General features: G+C 52.3%; 1 protein-coding gene across 1 annotated transcript in view; it reads left to right on the top strand.

The window, feature by feature from the left end:
* The window catches only part of GRID1 (glutamate ionotropic receptor delta type subunit 1), a 673637-nt gene extending 657761 nt beyond the window's left edge, over positions 1–15876 (top strand). The window contains exons 15-16 of the mRNA XM_012788001.2: positions 5224–5464; positions 12603–15876. Coding sequence (XP_012643455.1) covers positions 5224–5464; positions 12603–13031 — 670 coding nt within the window. The 3' untranslated portion in view covers positions 13032–15876. The remainder of the gene's footprint in view (positions 1–5223; positions 5465–12602) is intronic.
* Positions 15877–22649: the final 6773 nt, after the last annotated feature.

Below are 22649 nucleotides of genomic sequence, written 5' to 3'. Positions count from 1 at the left end.
AGGGGTGGTCTGCTGGGGCGGGGAAGGGACTTGTCCTTAAGCCAGAGAGGGTGGAAGTGAAGGGCATGGGTAGCTCAGTGGCCTTTTCTCTGTAGCCAGCCCCAGCAGGGGTCCTTTCCCTAAGCAAGTCTGAGTCTTGGGCTCTCTTCTTGCACATATCTGCTAGGTGGCATCCTGCTGGGAGGAGGGAGTGGAACTGCAGAGCCCAGTGAGAAGCCCCAAGGACCAGCTCTGCCTTGGTCCACCTAAACGCAAAATGAGGCAGGAGCACCCAAGTGAAAGTAGTGGCAGGCTCAGAGGCAATCCTAATGGCCTGATTTACGCATGAATTCCACACTAAGGAGCATCTATTTTATGGGGTGAATATACTCAGAAACCATGCCTCCAATACTCTGTAGTTCCGAAAGAGTAATTGACACCCCGAGTCGCCCAGCCAGCTGCTGGCAGAGCTGGGAGTAGACTCAGGTGTCCTGAGCCGCGGTGCTGTGCCTGTGTTCCTGCTGGATCTCCAAGCACGTCCACCTGCCTTCTCCTGCCCCCAGATGTCCACACTGTTCCCTTCTGCTCGTGAGCACCTGAGCCTTGGCCCCGGCAGGGGAAGGCCCAGGAGGAAGGCTACGGCCAGTCCATTCAGTGGTTTGTTTGCAAAACTGAAAAAAAGAGTAGGACTAATTAAGGTAAATGAGGCCTTTGGGTTTTCTCTTGGATTTAATCAAGTATACATTGTGTTCCTCCCTCTGATCCCTGGAGCAGAGAGAGATGACAAGAGGGAAGGAGGAGTGGTGATTTATCAATTGCTCAGATTAAAGGCATGAAGAAACAATAGCTTCTCTCCAGAATTTATAACACGTTGGTGTTCTTGAGGTTACACCAGTTGATTTTCCAAGATGGGAGGCTCAGGGCGACTCCACAGACCGTGGACCCGTGAGCATTTCTCTAGAGCAGATGGTAAGGAAGCCCCTGGGGCCAACACAGCAGCGACACCAGGACGGCTAATGGGCCCCAAGACAGCGCTCACCGCTCATGGAAGCACAAGGTCCTCAGTGAGGGAAGGTTAGAGTCCCCGTGTGCCCACCCTGCTCAGATACGCCCTATAAGTCTGCCAAAGTAGACGTTGGCATGCCGGAGAGAGGACAGAGCAGACGCTGGCCGGGGAGTGTGGGTCTCTGCTGGGCTGCTAAGTGGAGTCAGGGCAGAGGGGCGCACACCAGGTCAAAGGAGGACCAGGAAAACTCAACCTGGAGAGGGCAGAGGTGAGTGGGCAGGGGTGAGCTGTCCACCTCCAGTGCCGTAAGGCTTGCTGGGTGCCAAAGGAATGACATGTCCTTTGCATGGCCCCAGAGGGCAAAGGGCCAGGACCAGTGTGGGGGGCGGGATCCCAGAGAGCAGGCTGCTCTGGACCAGGCCTGCCCGCTGCCTGTCCGCTTGCTGACCGTGAGGTCTCCATGCAAAATTTCTCCCAACAGACACCCTGTGGGCTGCCCTCCCCACCCCAGTGATCACCATAATCAAAAGTGGCTAGTCCAATTTCCATGTCTTTGGGAAAGAAGTGGTTTATCACTGTTTGCTTTCATCAGAAGGCCATGTGCTCTGTGACTATAAGAAAATGTCCCTGGTGGGCTGTGCTGGCTCCCACAGTGTCCTCGTGTTCCTCCATGGTGCAGCTCCTCCTGGGCAGGGTCACCCTCCTCCTGGCACGCGGCACGCGGCGTCTGCTTCCGGGGAAGCCTTGGACCTCAGGTTGCCCACTGCCTGCTGCCAGTGGTTCTCTAAGGGGCTTTGTTGTGTGGGGTGTGCAGAGCTGTGGGCTGCCCCTCGCCAGGGCACGCCTTGGGGGAGTGCAAGGGAGGTCGGGGAGCAGTGCTCCCTGCCATGTGTAGGAAATGGGGCCTGGTATAAATAGCTCTCAGCCTTGTCTGGAACTGCTGCGGCTGTCTTTCCCTTCATCCTGGGAACTAAACTCTTTCCTCGAATATAGATACGCTCCTTTGCTTCGGCAGAGAACAGGTTGTGTGGGTGTGTGTGTGTGGCATGGGTTATGTGCTGTAACAGGCTTGCAGACCACGGCATGCAGAGTGGGCATTCAATAAATGTTTAGCAACTTAATAGCCACTTATTGAGCACCTACTGTGTAGCAGGCTCCACAACTATTGAACCAAGATAAGCACCTGCAATTATATCTGTCTGAAAAATAGAACAACTGGCTTCAGGAAGTGGCTATTATCACTCCGGCTTACTCATAAGCAGGAGTATGGGATATTAGCGTTCGCATTGGCGTAGCCTCATTCTCAAAGTCATTTTGTACCCGTGACCTGTTTATCTTTCCTCTGTCACTTCCATATTCAAATTTCCTTTTTTGTTTGTTTGTTTGTTTTTGTTCTGTGCTGTCTCCTATTATTTCTGGAATAAGATTGGGCATAATAAATGCATCGATTGTGGGTAGCAGGAAGAGGAGGCAGTGAGTAAAATGAAGCAGCCACCTGATGTCACACAGGAGCTGCCTAAGGAGCAGAGGGGTGGGGGTGTGACCCCACAGTCACGGTGTGGCTGGAGCCTCACTGTCCCCTAGGCCAGAGCCTGGCCCTCGAGAACAGACTGATGTTCTGGAAAGAGCACGTCCACGTGGGTCAGAACCACCCAGCTCTGACGGTCAGTGTTGCCTCCTTCCAATTGCAAGCGTGGGCAAGTCATCTAGAGTCTGAGCCTCGGGTCTTCAAGACATAAAATAGACTTAATGAGAACCAGTCTGCAGGCTGTTATGAGGATACAAACAGTGTAAAACGATCAGTCCCTACCATGTTCTCAATACACAGTCGCTCATGTCTACACTGGCCTGATGGGGCTGCCGGTCTATGTGGCCATCAGACTCTACAACTGCTAACCCACTTTTATGGAGCTCCTATTACCTGCCCGATCTTGCACTAATGGTCTGGGTGTGTTCCCTCTTTTCATTTTGTCCCAATAACCTTGTGAAGTAGGTGCGTTTATTAAAACATCACATTTTAGTGATGAGAAAGCTAAAATCGAGAGGTTCCCAGCCGGGATTTAGGCTGATATCCATGAACACCAAGCTCTGCTGTTTCTCCATAGTCTGCTAGTCATTCAGCTGCCGGCCTTCTCAGAGGCCCTGGTGCCAGAAGGCCCAACCTACTCACCCTACCGGCAAAGGCTGATTAAGGCCAGTGGACATACAGGCACGCAGCTTCCCGGCACGCTGTGAGCCACGAGACGAGGAGCAACACTGCAGCTGCCCACTTAACCATGGAATGTGGCATGTGAGAGAGATCTGGTGCTCAGGAGCATGCCCCAAACCCACACAAATGCCCCGTAAACCATGCATTGATCTCAGCCAAGTCTCTGCGTGCACAGCCACATTCTAGCTCTTTCATGACGATCAGTGCCCTGACCACTTAGTGGCCACCATGTCACCATCTCACAACAACCCTTTTTGTTAAGTTTTCATTATTCAATTAATGCATTCATGCATTTATTGACACAACGAACATCTGTGGATAGCCTCAGTGGTGCCAGGCTCTGTGCTTGCTCAGGGAAAATCACGGAGAGTGACACGCAGCCCCTGTCCTGAGGGATTGGCGGCCTGTGCAGCACAGATGAGATCACCGAGGTCATGCAGGGGCAAGTCCCTGGTCCAGGAGTCACAGCTGAGGTCTGGTGCTCCCCAAGCCGGATCTTTGCACTCAGCCAGGCCATTCTAGCCAGCAGGAGGCCATGCCGTGCTGGGTCCACAGTGCTGACAGGTCAGGGGACCCCTCGGGGCTGTGACCCTTTGTCTCCGCCAGACACAGGCTCATGCGTGAGAATTAGCCCAGCCTCAGGCCTGTGGTCACAACTGGTCTGCATGGCAGGTGCAGGGTGGGCACCGCTCAACCATGTGGCTGTCAGTGCGCTTCTCTGGGCTGCGAAGAATTGCCTCTAACTGCGCACACTCAGAGGGTTAAAGAGGTCACTACAGATGTCTTTAGCTGAATATATCGCCATGGACCAGGACTTAAGAGCTCCACGCCCCAAATGGAAGAGGTTGGAGGTTTGGAGTCTGGATGCTACCAGCTCCCACTGGCTCATGGTTGAGACCCCAAGATACCCCAACAGAAGAAACACACCGCGGGGAACATGTGCGCAGCAGGGGCTGCCCCGCCACTGCATGCAGCATAAACCCACACTCCCCCTTGCCCTCTGGAGCCCATGTCTGGGCTCTGCCTGCCTCACCGTCGTCCCTTCATGCCGTGCTCCTCCTCACAGACACTGCGGCCTCGCCGGCCACGCTGCGGCTCCTTCAGCACGCTGAGCTCTGCCCGGACCAGACTCTCGCACAGGGTTTCAGTCTCAGGAAGCTTCTTCCTCCTCTAGTTGAATGCCGTCCCTGCCACCCTCACAGTGGCTTGGCAAGATAGATCACCCTTCTTTGCCTTGATTTCTGGTTGTGCAAAAGTGGGAAAATAGAAATAAGCATCCCAAAGGATGGACATGAGGATTTGACACTATTTTCTAAGGATGTAGACTATTCCCTAGCACATAGAACCTGCTAGACCTGTGTGAGCTTTTTTACGATGAGTTAACCTTCTCGTTTCCACTTACCTGTCACCTCCTCACTGAGGTCTCCCCTCATCCCCCAGCCTTTGCCACCCCTCCCAAAACCCCTGCATTCATGTGGCTGTATTTATCACGGCGTCTGTCTGCACACTGATTGCTCTAATAGTTTTTAGGGTTGGTGTTTGCATCTCTGGGCCATAAGCTCTGCAGTATTGGACATCGCACTTGGCAGAGTGCAGAAGCTCCTCAAATCCAATGGATGAATGATATGGTTAATCCTAGGGGAGAGGCTTGGAATATAGCTAGTTACTGAAGTTAGAAAGAAAGCGTGTTTGCCATCACAAACATCCTAAATCTGCCAGTCTGGGTGTTTGCCTCCCTCATTTCTGTCTTTGTTTTATCCCGAGCTCTTGCCGCAGAATCCAGGTGATGGGCCTTGTGTGCTTTGCTGTGGGGCGTGAGGGAGGGCAGGGGGTTGTCGAGGAGGGGGTGGCAAAACCTGATGTTCCGGACGAGCACTCTGCTCGCAGTGGGAGGGGACGAGCCGAGGCAGAAAGCCGCTGGGACGGTTCGGTGTTGCCCGTGGAAGCCCGGCAGGGCAGGGCAGGGCCGGGCCCCACAGCTGAGTTGACGCGGCCAGTGGCTGTAGCTCACCTGGATTGTGTCTTGCAGGATCCTGGAGCTGCAGGACACAGGGGACCTGGATGTGCTCAAGCAGAAGTGGTGGCCGCACACCGGCCGCTGTGACCTCACCAGCCACGCCAGCGCCCAGGCCGACGGCAAGTCCCTCAAGCTGCACAGCTTCGCCGGGGTCTTCTGCATCCTGGCCATCGGCCTCCTCCTGGCCTGCCTGGTGGCTGCCCTGGAGTTGTGGTGGAACAGCAACCGGTGCCACCAGGAGACCCCCAAAGAGGTCTGTACCCTGGGTCCTGCCTCTCCTTTCTATAGCCTAGAGGCAGGAGAGTCACACCGGGCCATTTGGAGGGCGGTTTTTTCCCAGTTAGTATTTACCTGAGTCATCTTGTCTGGACACAGCAGTTTTTATGCTGGGGTATTGTGATATGATTTTATTTTGTGTTTGAAGCAAGAGAAAAAATATAGGGGATGTTTTCATGCTTGAACTAGGTGCTGAGGTGCCAGCCATGGCCACTAAAGTCCTGTATTTATCTATAGAGCAGATACAGCGTGGGCAGCGCCAGAGAGCCCTTCCCCACCCTGCCCCGCCCATGTGCCTCCACCCTGACCTGGAGAGACCACCTGTAGGGTAAGAGAGGAGCCCCGTTCCTCCTTCCTTCCGATTCTCTTTGACTTCTCGCCAAGGGCCATGGGCGCTGCTCTCGCACGTGTAGGGGGATCCCCATCCCTTCCTCCCTCTCTCCCCCTTCCTTGCAGGGCCCAGCCTTGCTCACATCCCTCCTGGGCTCACCTGGCTCGGGGCACACTCACTGTCCAGACTCCAGGCTCTGGGTACCTTCCTCCCCGATTTGTGCACCGACCACAGGCTGATCTGGCCCTCGAAGCTTCCTTCTCATTGGGATTTTGTTCTTCTTCAAGCTCATATTTTTTTTCTTAAAGCCTTCACCAAGGTCTCTTTTCCCCAAGGGAGGGTGGCAAGGGGCGTCATTTGGGGATGATTCTCTGCCGGCAGAAAGCTGCACACAGGCACCAGCCCAGCCACGCCGCGTGTAGGGCTGTCACTTCCTGCCGTATATACCTCAGTGACATCTAGAATTGCACCTCTACTTATAGATCCTGTTGGTGCAAACAGATGTCAGTCTCAAACAGGAAACAGGGAAACAACCAGCATTAAATCCAGAATCACTTCTGTCTTGTTTTTGTCTTTGCTGGAGGCCCAGGTAACATGGCAGTTCAGGAAACAGTTTCAGCGGTAGAGGAGACAGCAGTAAGGATGGAGCCACATGGCCACCATCTCTGGCTGGTCCACATCCGTTCTTCAGTCTGTGGCGGCTCCTGGTGGGTTGGGGATGAGGACAGTGACAGAGGACACCCTCGCTCCAGTCTGACTCTCAGGCACTGAGCTCTCTGCAGTTACACTTTCTTTTCCCTGGAAGGAGGGCAGTGCTTGACTCAGTGCATCCAAAATGTTCCTGGGACATCTGTCTTCCTCCTCTGCCTTCTGTGCTCCTCCATGTAAGGGAATGTGAGGCTGGGATCTGCCACGGCCTTGGTGGCTCTCCTGTCACCCCTGGAGCTCAGGAGAGAAGGAAGGAAGAAATTTGAGGGAACCCTACTAAAAGGAACAGTTGATAATTCTGCCCTAAACTTCTTCAGCTACTGGAAAATTTTGTGTGAAGAAGTTACCAGGAGGGACAGTGAATTATTCTGACGAGTAGTTAAGGAAGGGCCACAAACATCTCCCCTCTCCAGCCCACTCATCATGGCAGCCCCCTCCATGCCATCACCAGGGGACCCTACCCTGCTTGTCACTACCCAGGGCTATATGACAGAGGCATCAGTGGGCAGCCAGGGTGTGGCAGTCCCAGAACCAGGAAAGGGACGAAACATCAGTATTTCAGAAGCACATCTTTAAAACCTTCGAAAAATGATGATGGCATTTAATCCAGAACTGCTTGGTGCTACTGGTTGCCTGTGTTTTATGGAGCACCGTTTGCAATTAGGTGACAGTGTTTGGTTAATCTAAGAATGTTGCATTTGGGGGCACTGGCCATATTTCTTAAGAGCCGAGAAAACCTGTCTTAGGGTGGAGCCAAGTTGTGTTTAATGGCTCGCGCTGGGATGTCTTCAGAGTTTAGACACCTACTTGAGGAAGAGTAGTAATGTGCATTCAACCCCTTAATATTCATGTGGATTTGAACTCATATTTTTTCTAAGGAATCAGACGATTATGTAGTTACCCAGTGCGGTGAGCACAGCAAGCTCTGTGCATGCAGTAAAGAGCCGCCCGCTAGATTTATGGCGGATGTGGAGCCATTGCTCTGAGAATAAAATATTCATGAAATAAAGATGAGAACAGCACAAATGGGAGATGGCATGAGGAGTGAGGGATGAATCATCCATCACTGGGCTGGGAGCTTGGAATTCTTGTTGCTTCCTGCCTTGCCTGCCCTCCCCAGGCCCTGTGTCCATCACAGACAGGAGCTGATAGAGTCCAGCGTGGCCGGGAGGCCTCTCGCCCTGGGCCGTGGGCCCGCATCTGCAGGCGTGGCCCCACACACAGCTCTCCATGGAAGAGCGGACCCAGGCCCCTCCACTCCACACCTTTCCTTGGGACGCCTTCTTCAACTGCATGGAAAGATTTTTCTCTCCTGCACTTTCCCCTCTTCATTTATGCCAACCCAACAGTATGGCACTGCGGATTCAGCAGGGAAGTGGTGTAAAGAGACTTAGGAGGTATCTGGGCCAGGGGTTGCTTGGTTAATGGTAGCCGAGGGGCTACTCCCGCCCGAGGCTCTGAGGACTACGGGGAGGCAAAGCGCAGCAGCTCAGGGCTCCTTCTCTGAGCCGGGCAGATCGCACGGTATCTTCTCATCCCTCTCCAGCAACATTCAAAGAAGGCGCCATTACGCGTGGAGAAAGAGGACTCGGAGCGGCAAGGGCGGAGCTGGGCTGTGAATGGAGTGTCTGCTCCGCTCACCCGCTGCCTCCCAGAGGCAGGCTCGTCAAAGCCTGGGCGCCGGGCTGTGCACCGGGTGTGCGCGTGAGCACGTGTTCCTACATAGCGTTTTCCAGAGGGTTTGGGAAATGAAGGGTGTGCCACAGTGTTCTTCCCTGGGCCAGGCTCCTGGCTCCTGGCTAGACATTTACATGCTCTGAACTGCAGTCTCTCTTTTATGCGGGAAACTGGGCCTGGCCTGACAGCTGAGCTGCCGAGATCAGACGGCTTGGCAGGAGGGTGAGGGTAGTGAGCGTGTGTGTCTCACCCCTCGGCCCAGGGTCTTCCAGTAAGAAGGCATTGGACATTTATCACACGCCACTGTGCAGCTCACAAGCAGCTCACTGGCAAAGCCTCCCCTGCCCGCCGCCAGCCGCCTCCCTGGCCGGCGTGATTCCACTGGCGATAATTGTTTACCTGCCTGTCTCTGCATTGAGGCTGCCCGAGTCTCCTCACCTCTGCATTCCCATCCATTTGCCCATTCTTCGCCAAAGCGGAAGCTCTCGTTAAGGGGTGATGGATATAATTGAAGTATTGAGCACCTTCTGTGTGCCCGGGACCAAGATGGATGCTTTACCAAGAACATTAGTTCATTTGGTAGCAGGAGCTCAAAAGTGTTTATTGAATGAATGAACCAGTCTGGGCTCCGATAAAGAAAACGTTATTAATGTTAAACTGTTGTGTAATCATTGCAGCTGGATCAATGGCTTTCAGTTCTGGCCGCACATCAGAGGTGATTAATTCTGCAGCCGTTTAGAAGTACATATGCTTGGGCCCCATTCCCCAATGGGTCAAATTAGGAAGAGCTGGGCTATATCATTTCTAAAATCTCCACTTGTGCTTCTGGTGTCCTCCCAAGGAGGAAAACCACCGATGTTCACCAGTCTTTCAAGGTGAGAAGCTACTGGGAGTAACGGAGTGGTGGTGTGGGGAGGATGGATTCCTTGACAATGGGTGTAGTGGGAAAGAGCCCCGTTTTGGAGCCTGGGTGATGAGAGCTCTGGTCCTGATGCTCCACTTACTGTGGCATCGTGTGACCCCGAGCAAGTCCCTCTAGCCCTAGCCTCAGCTCACTCTGTACACCTGCTGCTCCCACCTCTGAGGTGAGGTGGTGCTGGTCGCCCGGCCCGCACAGTCTGTGATTGAGCGAGCAGAACTCTTTCTCCTGCTGCTTTGGGAAACCGTCCACCCTCTCCCAAGATCTCTGCACTGACACGGCTCCTTTGCTCTCGCCCGGCCCTTGTGCTCAGACCCCAGGCCCAGCTCCTTGGGGTCAGGCAAGTATTTGGAGCGTCACTTAAGAAGATCATGTTGGTGGCATCTCTCCCAGCCGCTGGGTCTCATTTACCACCTGGTTGATCTCAGTGGTAACAGGAGAATGCTGCCCGCAGCCCTCCCCGTCAGATGGGAAGTCTCTCAGCTCTAGTTTTGTTCCTGCCCGACTTAAAGTAGGAGCCGCTGGACTCCAAACAAAGCCAGTTCTAATGAGTCCCACGTGCCACAGGCTGTTACAGAGATGATAGTTTAGTTAATTACCGTTTTCCAATACACTGTATTATTTCCACGTTGGTGAACAGAGGCTTAATTACAGAATTTATCTCTCCGCGAGACAGTGCCTGGGAGAGGCTCCGCGGTAACCCTGCCCTGCTCAACGCGGGGCGAGAGACGCAGAGCTGCAGTGCGGCCGGCTTCGTGGGCAAACACAGCCGGTGAATTTTATGTCAGATTCAGGGGTGTTTGACTAGGTCAGTTACCTACGGTAAATTAATGAAGGCAGCAATAAGTTTCCAGGTCTCTTTCCACAGCTGTCATTACCTGGCTGAACACTGAACCAGGGGATAATGAGGCTGTAAACTGATGTACTTCACATTAAAAGAAAGCCCATTATTTGAATTTGCATAACATAATAGAATACACCATTTTGCCTAAAAGATAGATAATTACTCAAATCACTCCTGCCTCTTTCCTTGAGTAGGCCTATTACCCCTGCCTCCTCCTTCCCTGGCTGGACTCGCAGAGGTGCAGCTAGACATCACTTTATGTGTGCTAAATCTATGGTCCTAGCCCATACAAGACCATCCTTCCAGGGCTTGCAAACAAGGCCATCTTCTCCTGTCCTTCTTATCTCCCCTCCAGCCCCCATAGGCGCCAAGACCATGGCAGTGGACAAGAAAGTGTGGTGGGGCACTGCTGCTGGAACAGATGAAGCACCAGCCATTTTTTGTCTCTTTTTCTCTTTGTTCAGGATTCAGATTTAATCCTACTGTCTTTGTTAGGGTCATGATTCTGTTTCTTGGCTAGGTAGGCAGGTCACCTGCCAAACTGTTACCATCCCAGGAATAGTAATTCCCTAAAAGCAAATAAACCACGGACTTCTTTAGGAAAAAGTCCAAGCCACTAATGCCCAATATAATAGTTATGAAATACTAGTAAAAATAGTTTCACATGCAAAAATGAAACCAAAACAGATAAAATACACAAAAAGGGGCAGTTACCCGGATTTAGCTTAACAATGGTGTAAGGTAATTAGAAAAGAACTTGAATCTGGTTTGTTACATATTTTACAAACTTTTGAAGGGGTCAGTGAAAGCACTGTGCGAACGATATCTAGCCACCCAGAGTAGAGGTGTGGTCTTCTCCAACCACTTCTCTCAGTTTCACCAGCGGGCTGAGCCCTGCCTGTGTGGGGCTTCAGGTCACTGGGGTCGTGGCTCTGCCTCTGAGGCTGTGCCAGTGGTTCCTGCTGTCCTCCCCACCTGCGACACAGAGCCACATCCCATAGTCTGCTCCTCCTTCAATCCAGCCAGCTCTCCTGTGCTCAGATGTCCTCCTGCCCAGAATGAGTTCTCCGTGTCTTATGGGTGTTCTCAGTTTCCTTGTCCTGGGAAAGTTTCTGGGAACGGCAGCAGGTGTTCCTCCAGAAACTGAGCTCTGTGTGCCAGCCGTGAGCTCACAGAGGTGCGGGGAGAGCAGTGGCCCCCTCCTCCATGCCGGGGGCACTGTGGCAAGGCGTGCATTGCAGAGCACTTCACCTGCTTGCCTGAGAAACTCTGGGTTCAGCCTTCACGGGGGTGAGCCCTGTGGCTGGCGCCTTCATCTCGGGGACTCATGCCCATCATTCAGGTGACTTCCTCATGGGGAAATCCTCCTCCACTAGCCCCATGGAGCTCAAAGCAGTCACTGGAATGGCCCTTCAGCTCACATGGTTCTTTCTTTTCCTTATGAAATCATATTCAGGGCTTCTAAATTTCTTGGTATTTTTCATTCCCTTACAAGGCTGACAGGGGGTAGGTTCCTTTCTCCGGTATGTGACATCACCATCAAGCACGCCTGTGGGGTTGCGTCTTAGGGCTGAGCTTTGACGCTGTCTTTCTCTTGGAGTCTGGCCTGAGGGAGGGACGGGCCGCGGTCATCCCATGCCGGGCACGGCCGCACCCTTGCTGCCCACAGCAGGACGCGGCTTCGGCCTCGCCAGGGCTCACACGGCTCCTCTGCTGGGCACCTGGTCCTGTGTCCCACCACACTGGGGGGAAACCAAGGAAGGAGATGACATCTTCCTTCTTGGTTTATTCTGACATTGTAAGCAAATCATTAAGTGTTTGGCAGGAATATTCTGTTTTATTTTCTTTCTTAAGCAAATAAATAAATGAACAAAGCAAACAATTTCCTGTGATGCCACCCATCACGGTGAGGTGGGGTGGGGTGTGAGGGTCACCCAGTTAGACAGCCTCAAACCCCCATGACACAGGAGTGAGCTGGCCCTGGGGAAGTCCGTCTCTTCACCCTCCCCGGCCCTTCTCCCCACGCTGAAACCCATGCCCCACTAGCCTTCCAGACAGAGACATTCCCCTTCCCTGCATGTCTGGGGAGGTGGTCACAGGTGAGTCTGGACTCTCTCCTGCTCCAGGCTTCTGGGCTGCCTCTAACACTATGGGGCTTATGAGTCTCAGGAGGTCACCGGACCTTCCCGAACCTAAGTCTCCTTTTGTGTAAGGCGGGAATGATCACCTGGAGTCTTTTCAGACTTGTGACTCAAAGGGCTAATGCACAGGGCCTGCCAGGGGCTCAAGGCCCAGTCCCTGCATTCCCGTGGGACTCTTTTTTTCCCCTTCTGTTTCTGCCAGCTCTTCAAACATCTTGTCCCAAGGTCGCCTCTGGATGTGGGGAGGCAGGATGCAGCCAGGCCTGCTGGCAGGGCCTTTGCTACGGGGATAAGGTCCTAGCTGGTGGCTTCCCCAGACAACTGTGGGCTAGCCGTGCCACTGGGGGGAGGCGGGAGCATTGTGGGGTGCAAGGTGCTCACCCGCAGTCCCACAGGCTGCACAGGCCTGGGGTCTTCAGACAGCCGGAGTGTGTGGCGAGCCAGCCTGGGCCCGCCGTTCGGGGTTGACCTGACCTCTCCGTGCTCTCCCTCCAGGACAAAGAGGTGAATCTGGAGCAGGTCCACCGGCGCATGAACAGCCTGATGGACGAAGACATTGCTCACAAGCAGATTTCCCCCGCGTCCATCGAGCTCTCGGCCCTAGAGATGGGGGGCCTGGCTCCCAGCCAGGCGCTGGAGCCGACGCGGGAGTACCAGAACACCCAGCTGTCGGTCAGCACCTTCCTGCCGGAGCAGAGCAGCCACGGCACGAGCCGGACACTCTCGTCAGGGCCCAGCAGCAACCTGCCGCTGCCGCTGAGCAGCTCGGCCACCATGCCCTCCATGCAGTGCAAACACAGGTCGCCCAACGGGGGGCTGTTCCGGCAGAGCCCGGTGAAGACCCCCATCCCCATGTCCTTCCAGCCCGTGCCTGGAGGCGTCCTTCCAGAGGCCCTGGACACCTCCCACGGCACCTCCATCTGAGCGCGCCGCCTGCCCTCCCGCCCGCCCGCCCACCCACCCGACCAGCAGAGCTTTTTAATACAAGAAGATGACAACACAGACCACACACACGCACACACACACAGAGACTCTTTCATTTTTCTTGTACATACGTGTAAATAATGACAGAATGGAGTGGGGTAAAAGTGTATTTTGAATATTCCCAATTTTCGAAGTCAGTAAAAAAAAAACACAAAAACTGTATGAATGACTTTGTAAATTTTGTTCTATATGAATAAAAAGGCAAATTACTTGTGATCATTCTGAAGTGCCAAAGGAGCCCCGGTTCCCGGGCCTTTCTGAGGGCAGGAAGAGTGACCAGATAAGGAGCCCCCTTCCCGCCGGGGGGAGAGGAACCTGAGCCCCACATGCCGTCTGCTGCCTTGGCCCACGGCTTCCTGCCCCTTCTTTGCTCCTGGCCCCTGTTCTCCTTGGTCTACGCAGATAGGTAAAGAGCGAGTCTGGCGCCGGCGTGGGCTGGCCGGCCGGGTCGCTGTGCTGTAGGGTGATCAGCTGCTCCTGGTACCCTGGGACTGCAGAGGTGTCCTGGGCAGTCCCGGACGGCACGGTGACCTCACTGTGTGTCACAGTGTACTGTAGTGCGCACCTGCCCCATGGGCCTGAGAGGAGCTGCCCATATTCAGGTAACAGTCTCTGAGGGCCGATGTGTTCTAGTGTCATCCTGTTGGCCTCGTTTTTTACTTTCTTTCCCAGATTAGAAGCATCAATAAGCCGTGGAACAAGGGGGAGGAGGGCAGGCCCCATCACTGCCTCAGGGAGGCTGGGCAGAGGCCGGCTCGGCCTGGCGGAAGGTCTGCAGGACAGGGAAATGCGAGGTGTGGCTGGTTGTGTGGCCCAGGTGTGGCAGTGGGACAAGAAGCCAGCTAGGGGAGACTCTTCCCTTGGATTTGGGCCCGTGGGCCCGAGTGAGAGAAAAGCGTGGTCACAGACGCAGGAGTGAAGGCTCTGCTGTTTCCAGTGAAAGGGTCCTGTTGGAAGCAGTTGGGGGAGTTGTCCCAGTTGAGTGGCCTGGTTGACGGGGGGAGAAAGGGGACACTGTGCGTTCAGGTAGGAAAAGGCCTTGGCCCTTAGGAGAGAAACATGACTTTGCGTGATGTGAAACAGGTACTCCCACCCCCGCCCCCAGGGAAGTTGCTTGTGGTCCCAAAAGCAAAGGCGTGTCTCTGGGCTGAGAGTCCCGCAGGCGTTCTGCCAGGCAGCCCCCAACCCTCTCTCCGCGTTTCCCCACGTTCCAGACCAGGAGTCCTCAAGCAGCCCCCCGGCCCCAAAGCCAGGGCCTTCCCCATGAGGGACCCCACGTCCTTTGCGATTCCCAGGCCCATCCCTGTGCTGCTGGACCTGCCGGGAAACCCAGTGTCGTGAGGTTAGGACACCCCAACAGCCCCGCCGCCGGCCGGCGCCCTTTCCCGGGCAACTAAACTGTAGAACCAGGAAAGAGCCATCAGGAGTGGAACTGGAGGAGTCTGAGCCGCGCCACTTCCGTGGCTCTCCTGAAGGCAAAGGCGACTCTGTCGGGATGCAGCTCGCAGCTCCCACCTCCACCCCAGCAGCCATCAGGGAGCTGGGAGCCGGCCGTGTGGCCATGGAGAAATACAAAGCCCTATTGATCGGCGCTCCTACAGCCTTGTACGGTCACTCGAGAGAGGTATTTATGAGGGCGATAACTAGCCCAGGATTGATCTCTTTCCTAAAGTCCTGAGTGACATGATTGAGCAGTAAGGAATGGCCACATCACACAGTCAGCTAAAAGCACCCTGGGGGAGAGAGTGTTTATAATTATGTTATTTATCTCTGGATGCTGAGAATGGCCTGATGTTCGTGCTACCGAGGCAATCCATTGGCATTTTACCAATCATAGCGTGTGGAGCTTGGAGCCTGGCGTGCCTGGTGGTCTGCCATCGCCCAGAAAAAGAGCAGGCTTTGTTTTCCATCGGCACTTTGGGGGCCCTGCCCTGGATGGTCAATTTTTCATATATATCTCTCTCTATTTTTTCAATCAAACTCCGGTTTCATTGCCTTATCTCGCACCTCAGTCTGGTTTGTTTTCCCTTGAGATGACCTGTCTTCTGGGGTATAGCATGTTGTCTTCTTGGATGGCTTTACTTAGAACGGGTGCTGGGGAGAAGAAAGAAAGAGATGGAGTGTCTGTGTGTGTGTCTGTGTGTGTGTGTATGTGAGAGAGAGAGAGAGAGAGAGACAGAGAGACAGAGAGACAGCATCTTCTAGAGAACAGTATTCTGCTTATACAAATCCTCAACACTTCATGGTATTATTCTTCACCATGTTTATGTTAATTTTTTTTTTTTCGAATTTTCTACCCTTGGCGTGAGGGGAAATGATTGATATTCAAGCAAGTTCTCTAGGAAAAAAAAAAAATCTTCCCAACTGAGATTTCTGTGTCAGCTCAGAATGTATCTTTTTTTCATGCTTTGCTCTTTGGATTTATAACTCTGTTTAGACTATTCCATACATTTTAGGTATATTTTGTGCCTTCAGACACTGCAAATAATAATCAGCATTTGGATTAAAGTTGTTTAATAATAAATCTTGTCTTTGCTCCCTACGCTCTTATTCTCTGGGATGGAAAAATACTGTCTGCTCCTTTCCAGGCAGGCCGAAGTCACCGGCGGAATTCTGTCCCCTCGGTGTGGACAGCACCAGGGAAACTGCTCTCCCCAGGAGGGTCTCAGATATGCCCTCCTCCCTCAGTGTACGTCCAGAATCCCCTGACGTCAAGCAGGGACGGGTGAGAGACAGGCCGAGCAGCAGTTCTAAATTTTGGTTAACATAACAATTTTCTTTGAAACACTAAGTTCTTGGAAGACCTGAGAAGGGTGCCATGATACACAGAGAATTGTCCCCATTCCCTGGTAGGGTGAAGATCCTTTTCCTGTCAGCTAACTTTGTTTCTTCTCCCAGCTCTATACTCACTCTCACGTCAGATAAGTCGCTTTCCAGCGCTTAGGTCATGGGGCTAAGGATTGTCCTTAGGGGACCCACAGCTTGGCTTTTCAAGGTCCAGCCCTCACGGGGTCTGTGGGTTCCTTTTCCCAGTGGACACCCCATATGCTCAGTCGTCCCACAGGCCTGGAACCAGCACCCTGAGCCTGGCCCCCAGGCGTGTGTACCCCCAAGCCCACCTCCGACATGGCAGAGTCCCCCCTCTGCCATCTGGAACTTCCAGGCAGAGCGACCCTCAGCGGGGCTGACCCGGGGAGACTGGTTTCCATGAGCAAGATCTCATCTCGCAGGAACGGAAAAGAGAATGGCCCTAGTTCTTCTGCCCTGAGCCCATGAGGGGCTTCTCCCCAGACAGAGGGTGGGGGTCAGGGGACGGGGCCCCCAGACTAAGCTGACAGAGGGAGCTGGGCAGGAGCAGCTGCAGGGGTTCCCAAAGGTCTCTATTTTCTTAAGAAAAGCTGCCCAGTTCCTAGGTTCGAGAACCCCCAAATTGTGCCAAGGGGAAACTAATTCCCTACCTAACATTTGCCTTTTCAGGCTCTCAAATCTTCTTGAAAACTCGGGACACATTAGAGAAGAAAAGACCACTGGACCCAAAGGCCATGATGACAGAGGAATGTGGGATTCATTTACTAATCACTCCATTTAATAATAAATGGCAGAGATGTTATTAAATATTTTAAAATATTAAATTTAATCATTATATTTTAAATATAATTAAACATTTTATTTAATAATAGAGATGGACAGTGTCTAATGGATAGCTCCAGTCTCTGCGTGACTTTCTGCTTCCAAGCTAAGGGTCACTTAATCAAGTGCCGCTGCCTTCGCTGTCAGGCAGCCTTCACTCTCATAAGTAAAGCTCATGGATTTGCATCCATGTCCAAACTAAAGCCTGTTTTGTGCTCCTAACTTTGGCAACAGAAGATGAGATAAAAGATCAAAAAAAATTTTAACTGACCTTTCATTGCTATGGACACAATAAAAGACATAATACTTTTGTTCCTAGTGTCACATTTTTATATCCAAGACATCCTTTTATTTCATGCCATTAGCTGTTTTGAATACACAAAACTATGTCTGATTCTTATCACATTCATCCTTCATGCCAAGAAACTTCAGATAAGTCACTCTTTCCTGTGCCAGTAACTTTAATCATTGCCTTATTTATTTATTTATTTATTTTGTCTCTCAGTGTTTAGTCAGAAGAGACTTTTTATGAAAGAAGTGAACCTATTTCAGATAAATCAGGTGAGCTCATAGTCACTTCCTACAAAATCAGAAGGAACATTTGTCTGTAACCTCTGCTCACCCCCTCAGATTTTATCCTGTCACCTCTGAACTTGATATTGAGCACTGAGCTCCAAGGAGAGTAGAAATTCTATCTGCTCTAAAACAACAAAAAGAGAAATGAAACACCAGCTACAGAAATTTGCAAAAGCCAATGGCCGGGATCTGGAAGTGGGGGCAACAGACAGGCCTGGACCACTTAGGGTGAGCGATCAAATGTGACCCCAGGAGAGCTCAGTTGCTGCCAGGTTCAAGATACAGTTGCCAGGGGCAACTCAGAGGTGTCCAAACTCAGAGGAAAACAAAATATTCCCCAACACATTGAGACTTGCCGGCACCCAAGATAAATGTACACGGACACATGTACACATAGGCGCATGCCCATGCACAAACACCCGGGCCCATGCAGACACTCTAACCATATCAGGCACATGCATGTGGAGTTTGAAAGCACACAGCAATGCACTTTGGTGACACAAGCCGGTGGAGACCTGCTCATCGGAGCTCAAAAACAGAAAAGAGGCTATTTCAGAGCGTCCCTGTCCAGTGCAGTCTCAATGCAGCAATCAGCCAAGCAGTTCTCTGCAATCAGCCACCACGAGGGAGGCACACCTCCTGCAAAGAGGCCTCTCTCCTGCCAGGCTACCTGGCGTGCACAGCAAACCCTTCTTTGTCATCCATACCTTGCTCTGACATCCTGATTTTCAACCAGAATCCCTGAAATATGCAAAGAAGTCCCAAGCATTCTCCAAGTCATCGTAACTCCTTTGAAATGAGACTGCCCGTGCATCATACCCATATCGACAACCACGTATTGATTAGGTATCATGTTCCAGGGATTGTACTATACCCTGTAAATATAAATGCTCTCTTATTCTCAAATCAGCAGTGCAAGGTAGAAATTATTATCCAAATTTATAGGCAGGGAGACTGAAGCTCAAAAAGGCACGGTCCCAAAGCTGGTAAGAGAGAGTGCTGGGATTCACGCTTTCATGTCTGTCTGACTCCTCAGCGTGTGCTCCCGCCCCGCAGCTGGCTCTCTGTTCCAGGGAGGACGCCCGCTATGCCGCCGCCGCTGCACCTGTGCTGACCTTCACTGCCGCCAGCCCGCCAGGTCCCTCAGCCTCCGCTTCTGCTGCCTCCTCTCCAGTGGCCTCAGGGCAGTTGGTGAGTGTCTGCTTGCACACCCCTGTGGTGGCTGTGGCTAGCCTGCGCTACCAGGGTCACTGCTAACCACAGAGACGGGCTGGGTTGCTACGGTCCTGGGGCCCCCAGCCAGGCGGGCCATCAGGCCGTGCCCGGTTTGCTCACAGGAGGGGCTGTTCCTCCAAGGAGGCTGCCTCTTCCCCTTGACGCCCAAGGAGCACCCCTCCTTCTGCAGAAGGTAAACTGTGTATCGGCCAACGGGAGTGCTAAGTTAAGGCTAATCAGTGCTCTAGAAAGCTTTTGGATTCTCCCCCAGAGCAGGGATTCCTCCCCCAAACCCCTTCATAGACCTCAGAGGTGGCTGAGAGCCTCCTAAAATTATTTTCCAAATTGCTGAGTGCACGTACATGTGTGCATTTTCTCCAGAAATGGGGTTTATATCTTCCAAAATATTCTTAAAATTCTCTTATAAAAGCCCTAAGCCACGGCCCTTAAGAGCTAGAAGTCAGGCAGGCCTCCATGCCTCCCTCTTCCAACGTTAGTGCTGAGGTGTCATCCTGTTCTGGTGCCCATGCAAGGTGGAAAACAAAAGGGCAGGTAGAAGGAGGGAGTGTGGGAAATGCATGCAGGTAGGGCCCTTGGAGACCTGGCCCAGAGGTGGAAAGACCCACCGGCAGGGCATCCTGGGGTCCACAAGATGCAGCGTGATGGGGCGATGCTGCTGCCTGGTCCTGGCATGCAGGAAGGTGGCCGAGACACGGCGCAGGAAAGTAGATTGAACTTGGCCGGGTCCAGGCTGGAATCCTACTGCTGGCACTTACTGGTTGTGACATCTTGAGCACATTCTTTTTTACTTCTTTGAGTCTCAGTGCTTCATTCATATATTTGTGACAAGAATACCTATCTCTTTGTGTTTTATGAGAATTCCACGGTTGGTAATCCTAATGACTGCTGCAAGCTAGTGAATCTTACTCTGTGCCGGAGCTTTTCCTGTATCATCTCATCTCATTCGCTCCTGCTAGTTTGGTACATGGTTGCCAATGAGGAAAATGAGGCTCAGAAAAGTTCAGAGGTGTGCTTGTGTGACGTCCTAGCTTGGGCTGCTGTATGACAAGGTAGCATAGACTGGGTGGTTTATAAACAACAGAAATGCATTTCTCACACTTCTGAAGTCTGGGAAGTCAAAGATCAAGGTGCTGGCAGATTTGGAGTCTGGTGAGGGTCCCCTTTGTGGTTCATAGACAGCACCTTCTTGTTGTGTTCTCCTCACATTGTAGTCTCTCCAGGTCCCTTTATTAAGGGCACTAATCCTATTCATGAGACCCTTGTCCTCATGAGCTAATCAATTCCCAAAGGCCACACATAATACCATCACCTTGGGAGTTAGGATTTCAACACATGCATTTTGAGCGGGCGCAAACATTCGGACTATAGCACATGGTGACGAGATGTGGTGTCCAGGCAGCCTGAGTGCATGCTGTTGTATTACTACCTTACATGTGCAAGCGTCAGCGCTGAGCCTGGGGCCTGTCAGCACTTGCTCTGTTCTCCTAGGCCTGGCTTCCTGGGCAAGGAGTTCAGAAAGAGGAAAGCTGTATTCCTCGGACTAGGACAAATGCTAGACAAATGCTGAATGTCAAAAAGATAAGTGAGACCTGGTTTTGCACTTTGGCTCTGGACTTTCCAGCTTTGTGATCTTGGATTTGAAGTGATCCGAATGAATCTGTGATTCACGGCCGCTGGAATGATGTTTTCCCCATTCATAAACTTCCCTCTTCTGCCAGCTGAGCCTCTTGCAGAACCTAAGCAGATCCCCAAGGCCAGAGCTGGCTCCTGACAAGCTAGGCCCTGCTTGCCTTTGCTAAATGGCAAATTACTTTTCCCACATAGCCTTCGTGGAAGGCAGTGGGCCCAGTGCTCACTCAGTAGGGCAGACTGGGGTCAGATAGACCTGGCTTAAAATCCGGTCTTTGCCACTCACTGGATGCGCATCCTGAGTCCTATCAGTATTGTCTCTGTGCCTCCGTTCTGTCCCCTCACCTATAGATGGATCCTGGGTCCTGAGCTGGGTTGAGGATCAGTGACAATGCAGGTAAAGTGACTGCGCAGATATGCTCTCATAGACAGCAGCTCTTGTGATCTGCACACCTGTGGCGCCCCGCGTCTTGGTGTGAACTGCCCAGGCTTGGAGCTTAGTCAACCATGTCACCCATAACATTCACACAGACCACTTCCTGCCAGCTTGTCTGCCAGGACAGAGGAAGGGGACACTTCCATTTCCACCCCTATTTAACTGGGATGTGTGCCATGGACCTCGTTCTTGTCTTGCTGGGAGCTGACGGTGCCACAAGCCCTCGCCTCTGTCCCTGAGACCCTCTCAGGGAATAATTCTGATTGTTCCCAGAAAGCAAATGAAAAGCAGCCTGGCTCACCGGGTGAGGACGGTTGTAGATTGTGCCCTCTCAGCGTCTTGCGGGCATGTGCGTGAGGACATGCAGACGCTAAGGCACCAGGGGACAGCGTCGCTACTGCTGGTGGAGGCACCAACGAGCCCCCCACAGTGTGGGTGGAGGGGTGAGGTTCATGGCCACATATTCTGTAAATGCCAGGCTTTAGGGGCTTCCTGGGGTGACGGCCATTTGCTTCTGAGGTCGGACCCAACTCCTTTGGTTTTATGGGAATTTTAGAGCTGTGAGGAGTATGCGTGCTGAATTTACTTTACATCTACTCTCTGTGTCTGTCTGTTAGCTCCTGCTTCTACCTTAGGCCCAAAGCCACAGTGGTGGCCGAATCTTCCTCAGCGGCCACTTGCCATCTGGTCGGGCTGTGATCTCGTGTGGAAGGTGCTTGTTGCACTCCAGAGCAGATGACAGCGAGCTGCGGTGTGGGTGAGGACCTGCACGGTGAGAGAGAGAGACGGGGTGTGGGGACCGAGGAGGGGACTACTCGGGAGCTGCGGCAGGTAGAGGAGAGTCACGAGGGCGGTGGGAAGCCTGGGGCCAGAGACTGACCCTGACCACCTGGCACCTGCTCCCTGACCACCTTGAAGGCCCAGAAAGGGAGGAAGGAGGAGCACATGTTCTAACTGTGGTAACTGCCCGGCAGGAGCCAAGTACAGCTCCAGGGACGAGCCATTCCAGAGTGACCCCACAAGCAGCCAGCTGGGGAAACACACTCTCTGGCTTCACTGGTCTCCCACCCCCTAACCTCCTGCCAAGCCAAGAGGAGAGGGCAAGGGAGCCCACTGAGGCAGTTCAGGTGTATAAAGATGGAGAATGGGTGTGCAGCAAGGGAGAAATAAGACATTTAGCATAGCAGGGCCCGGGGGAGAAAGAAAAGCGATTCACATGGATTATATGCCTGCCATGTCCTAGGAGAATTAACTCATTCTTTCCCCACTGGAAAATTAAGAAATCTCATTGTGACAAATGCAGAAAATGAGACTTAGGCAAAGTGTTTTGCTTAAGGCCATCCAACTAGTAGGCCAGTCTAAATAAAGCCCATGCCCCTTCCACCCTGGATTGCCCCCGTGTTCAGAAGACGTAGACACAAGGCACGTCAGGGAGAGGGTCACCTCCCTAGACTTGGGTTTCAGCCACCAAAAACTACAAGCCTGTGTGCAAGAGTGGAGTGCAGCATTCGTGGAGAAAACACCAGTCTGCCTTTTCGCAGTTGGGGTTACATGATTGTATCCTGCAAAACCCTAATTTGGTTGTGGGAGGTCCCTCTTCTGAACAGATTCCTAAAGAATACTAAGGCCTGGACTACACAGGAGCCAGTATGTTGGAATCAGAAAGGTGCTTTTGAAGTCAAGTTCTGCTATTTCTTAATTCCATGGCCACGAGTAAGTGACTTAACCTCTCTGAACACCAGCTTCTGGATTTATGAAATCTCTCCAATGAGAGCAGCAATTTTGTCTCAAAAGTCGAACTAAAAAAACTTGGAATAGAGCAACTAGTACCAGCATCAGTGACTGATATATAGCAAGTGCTCAATCATGTTGGCAATTATTAGTATAGGAAATATGGACACAAGAGGCCCAAATACAAGGCCACAGTTTTAAAATATACTTTATAAAAATATATAAAATACACACAGAAAGGGGCATAAATCATAAGTGTAGAGTTCACTTCATTCTAGCAGTGTGAGTGCTCTTGTGACGTCCCAAACTCAGAACAAGAG

The sequence above is a fragment of the Microcebus murinus genome, chromosome 14 (genome assembly GCF_040939455.1).
Source record: "Microcebus murinus isolate Inina chromosome 14, M.murinus_Inina_mat1.0, whole genome shotgun sequence".
NCBI classification, from domain to species: Eukaryota; Metazoa; Chordata; class Mammalia; order Primates; family Cheirogaleidae; genus Microcebus; species Microcebus murinus.
The sequence above is the reverse complement of the archived record's forward strand: the minus strand, read 5'-3'. Positions and strand labels throughout refer to the sequence as shown.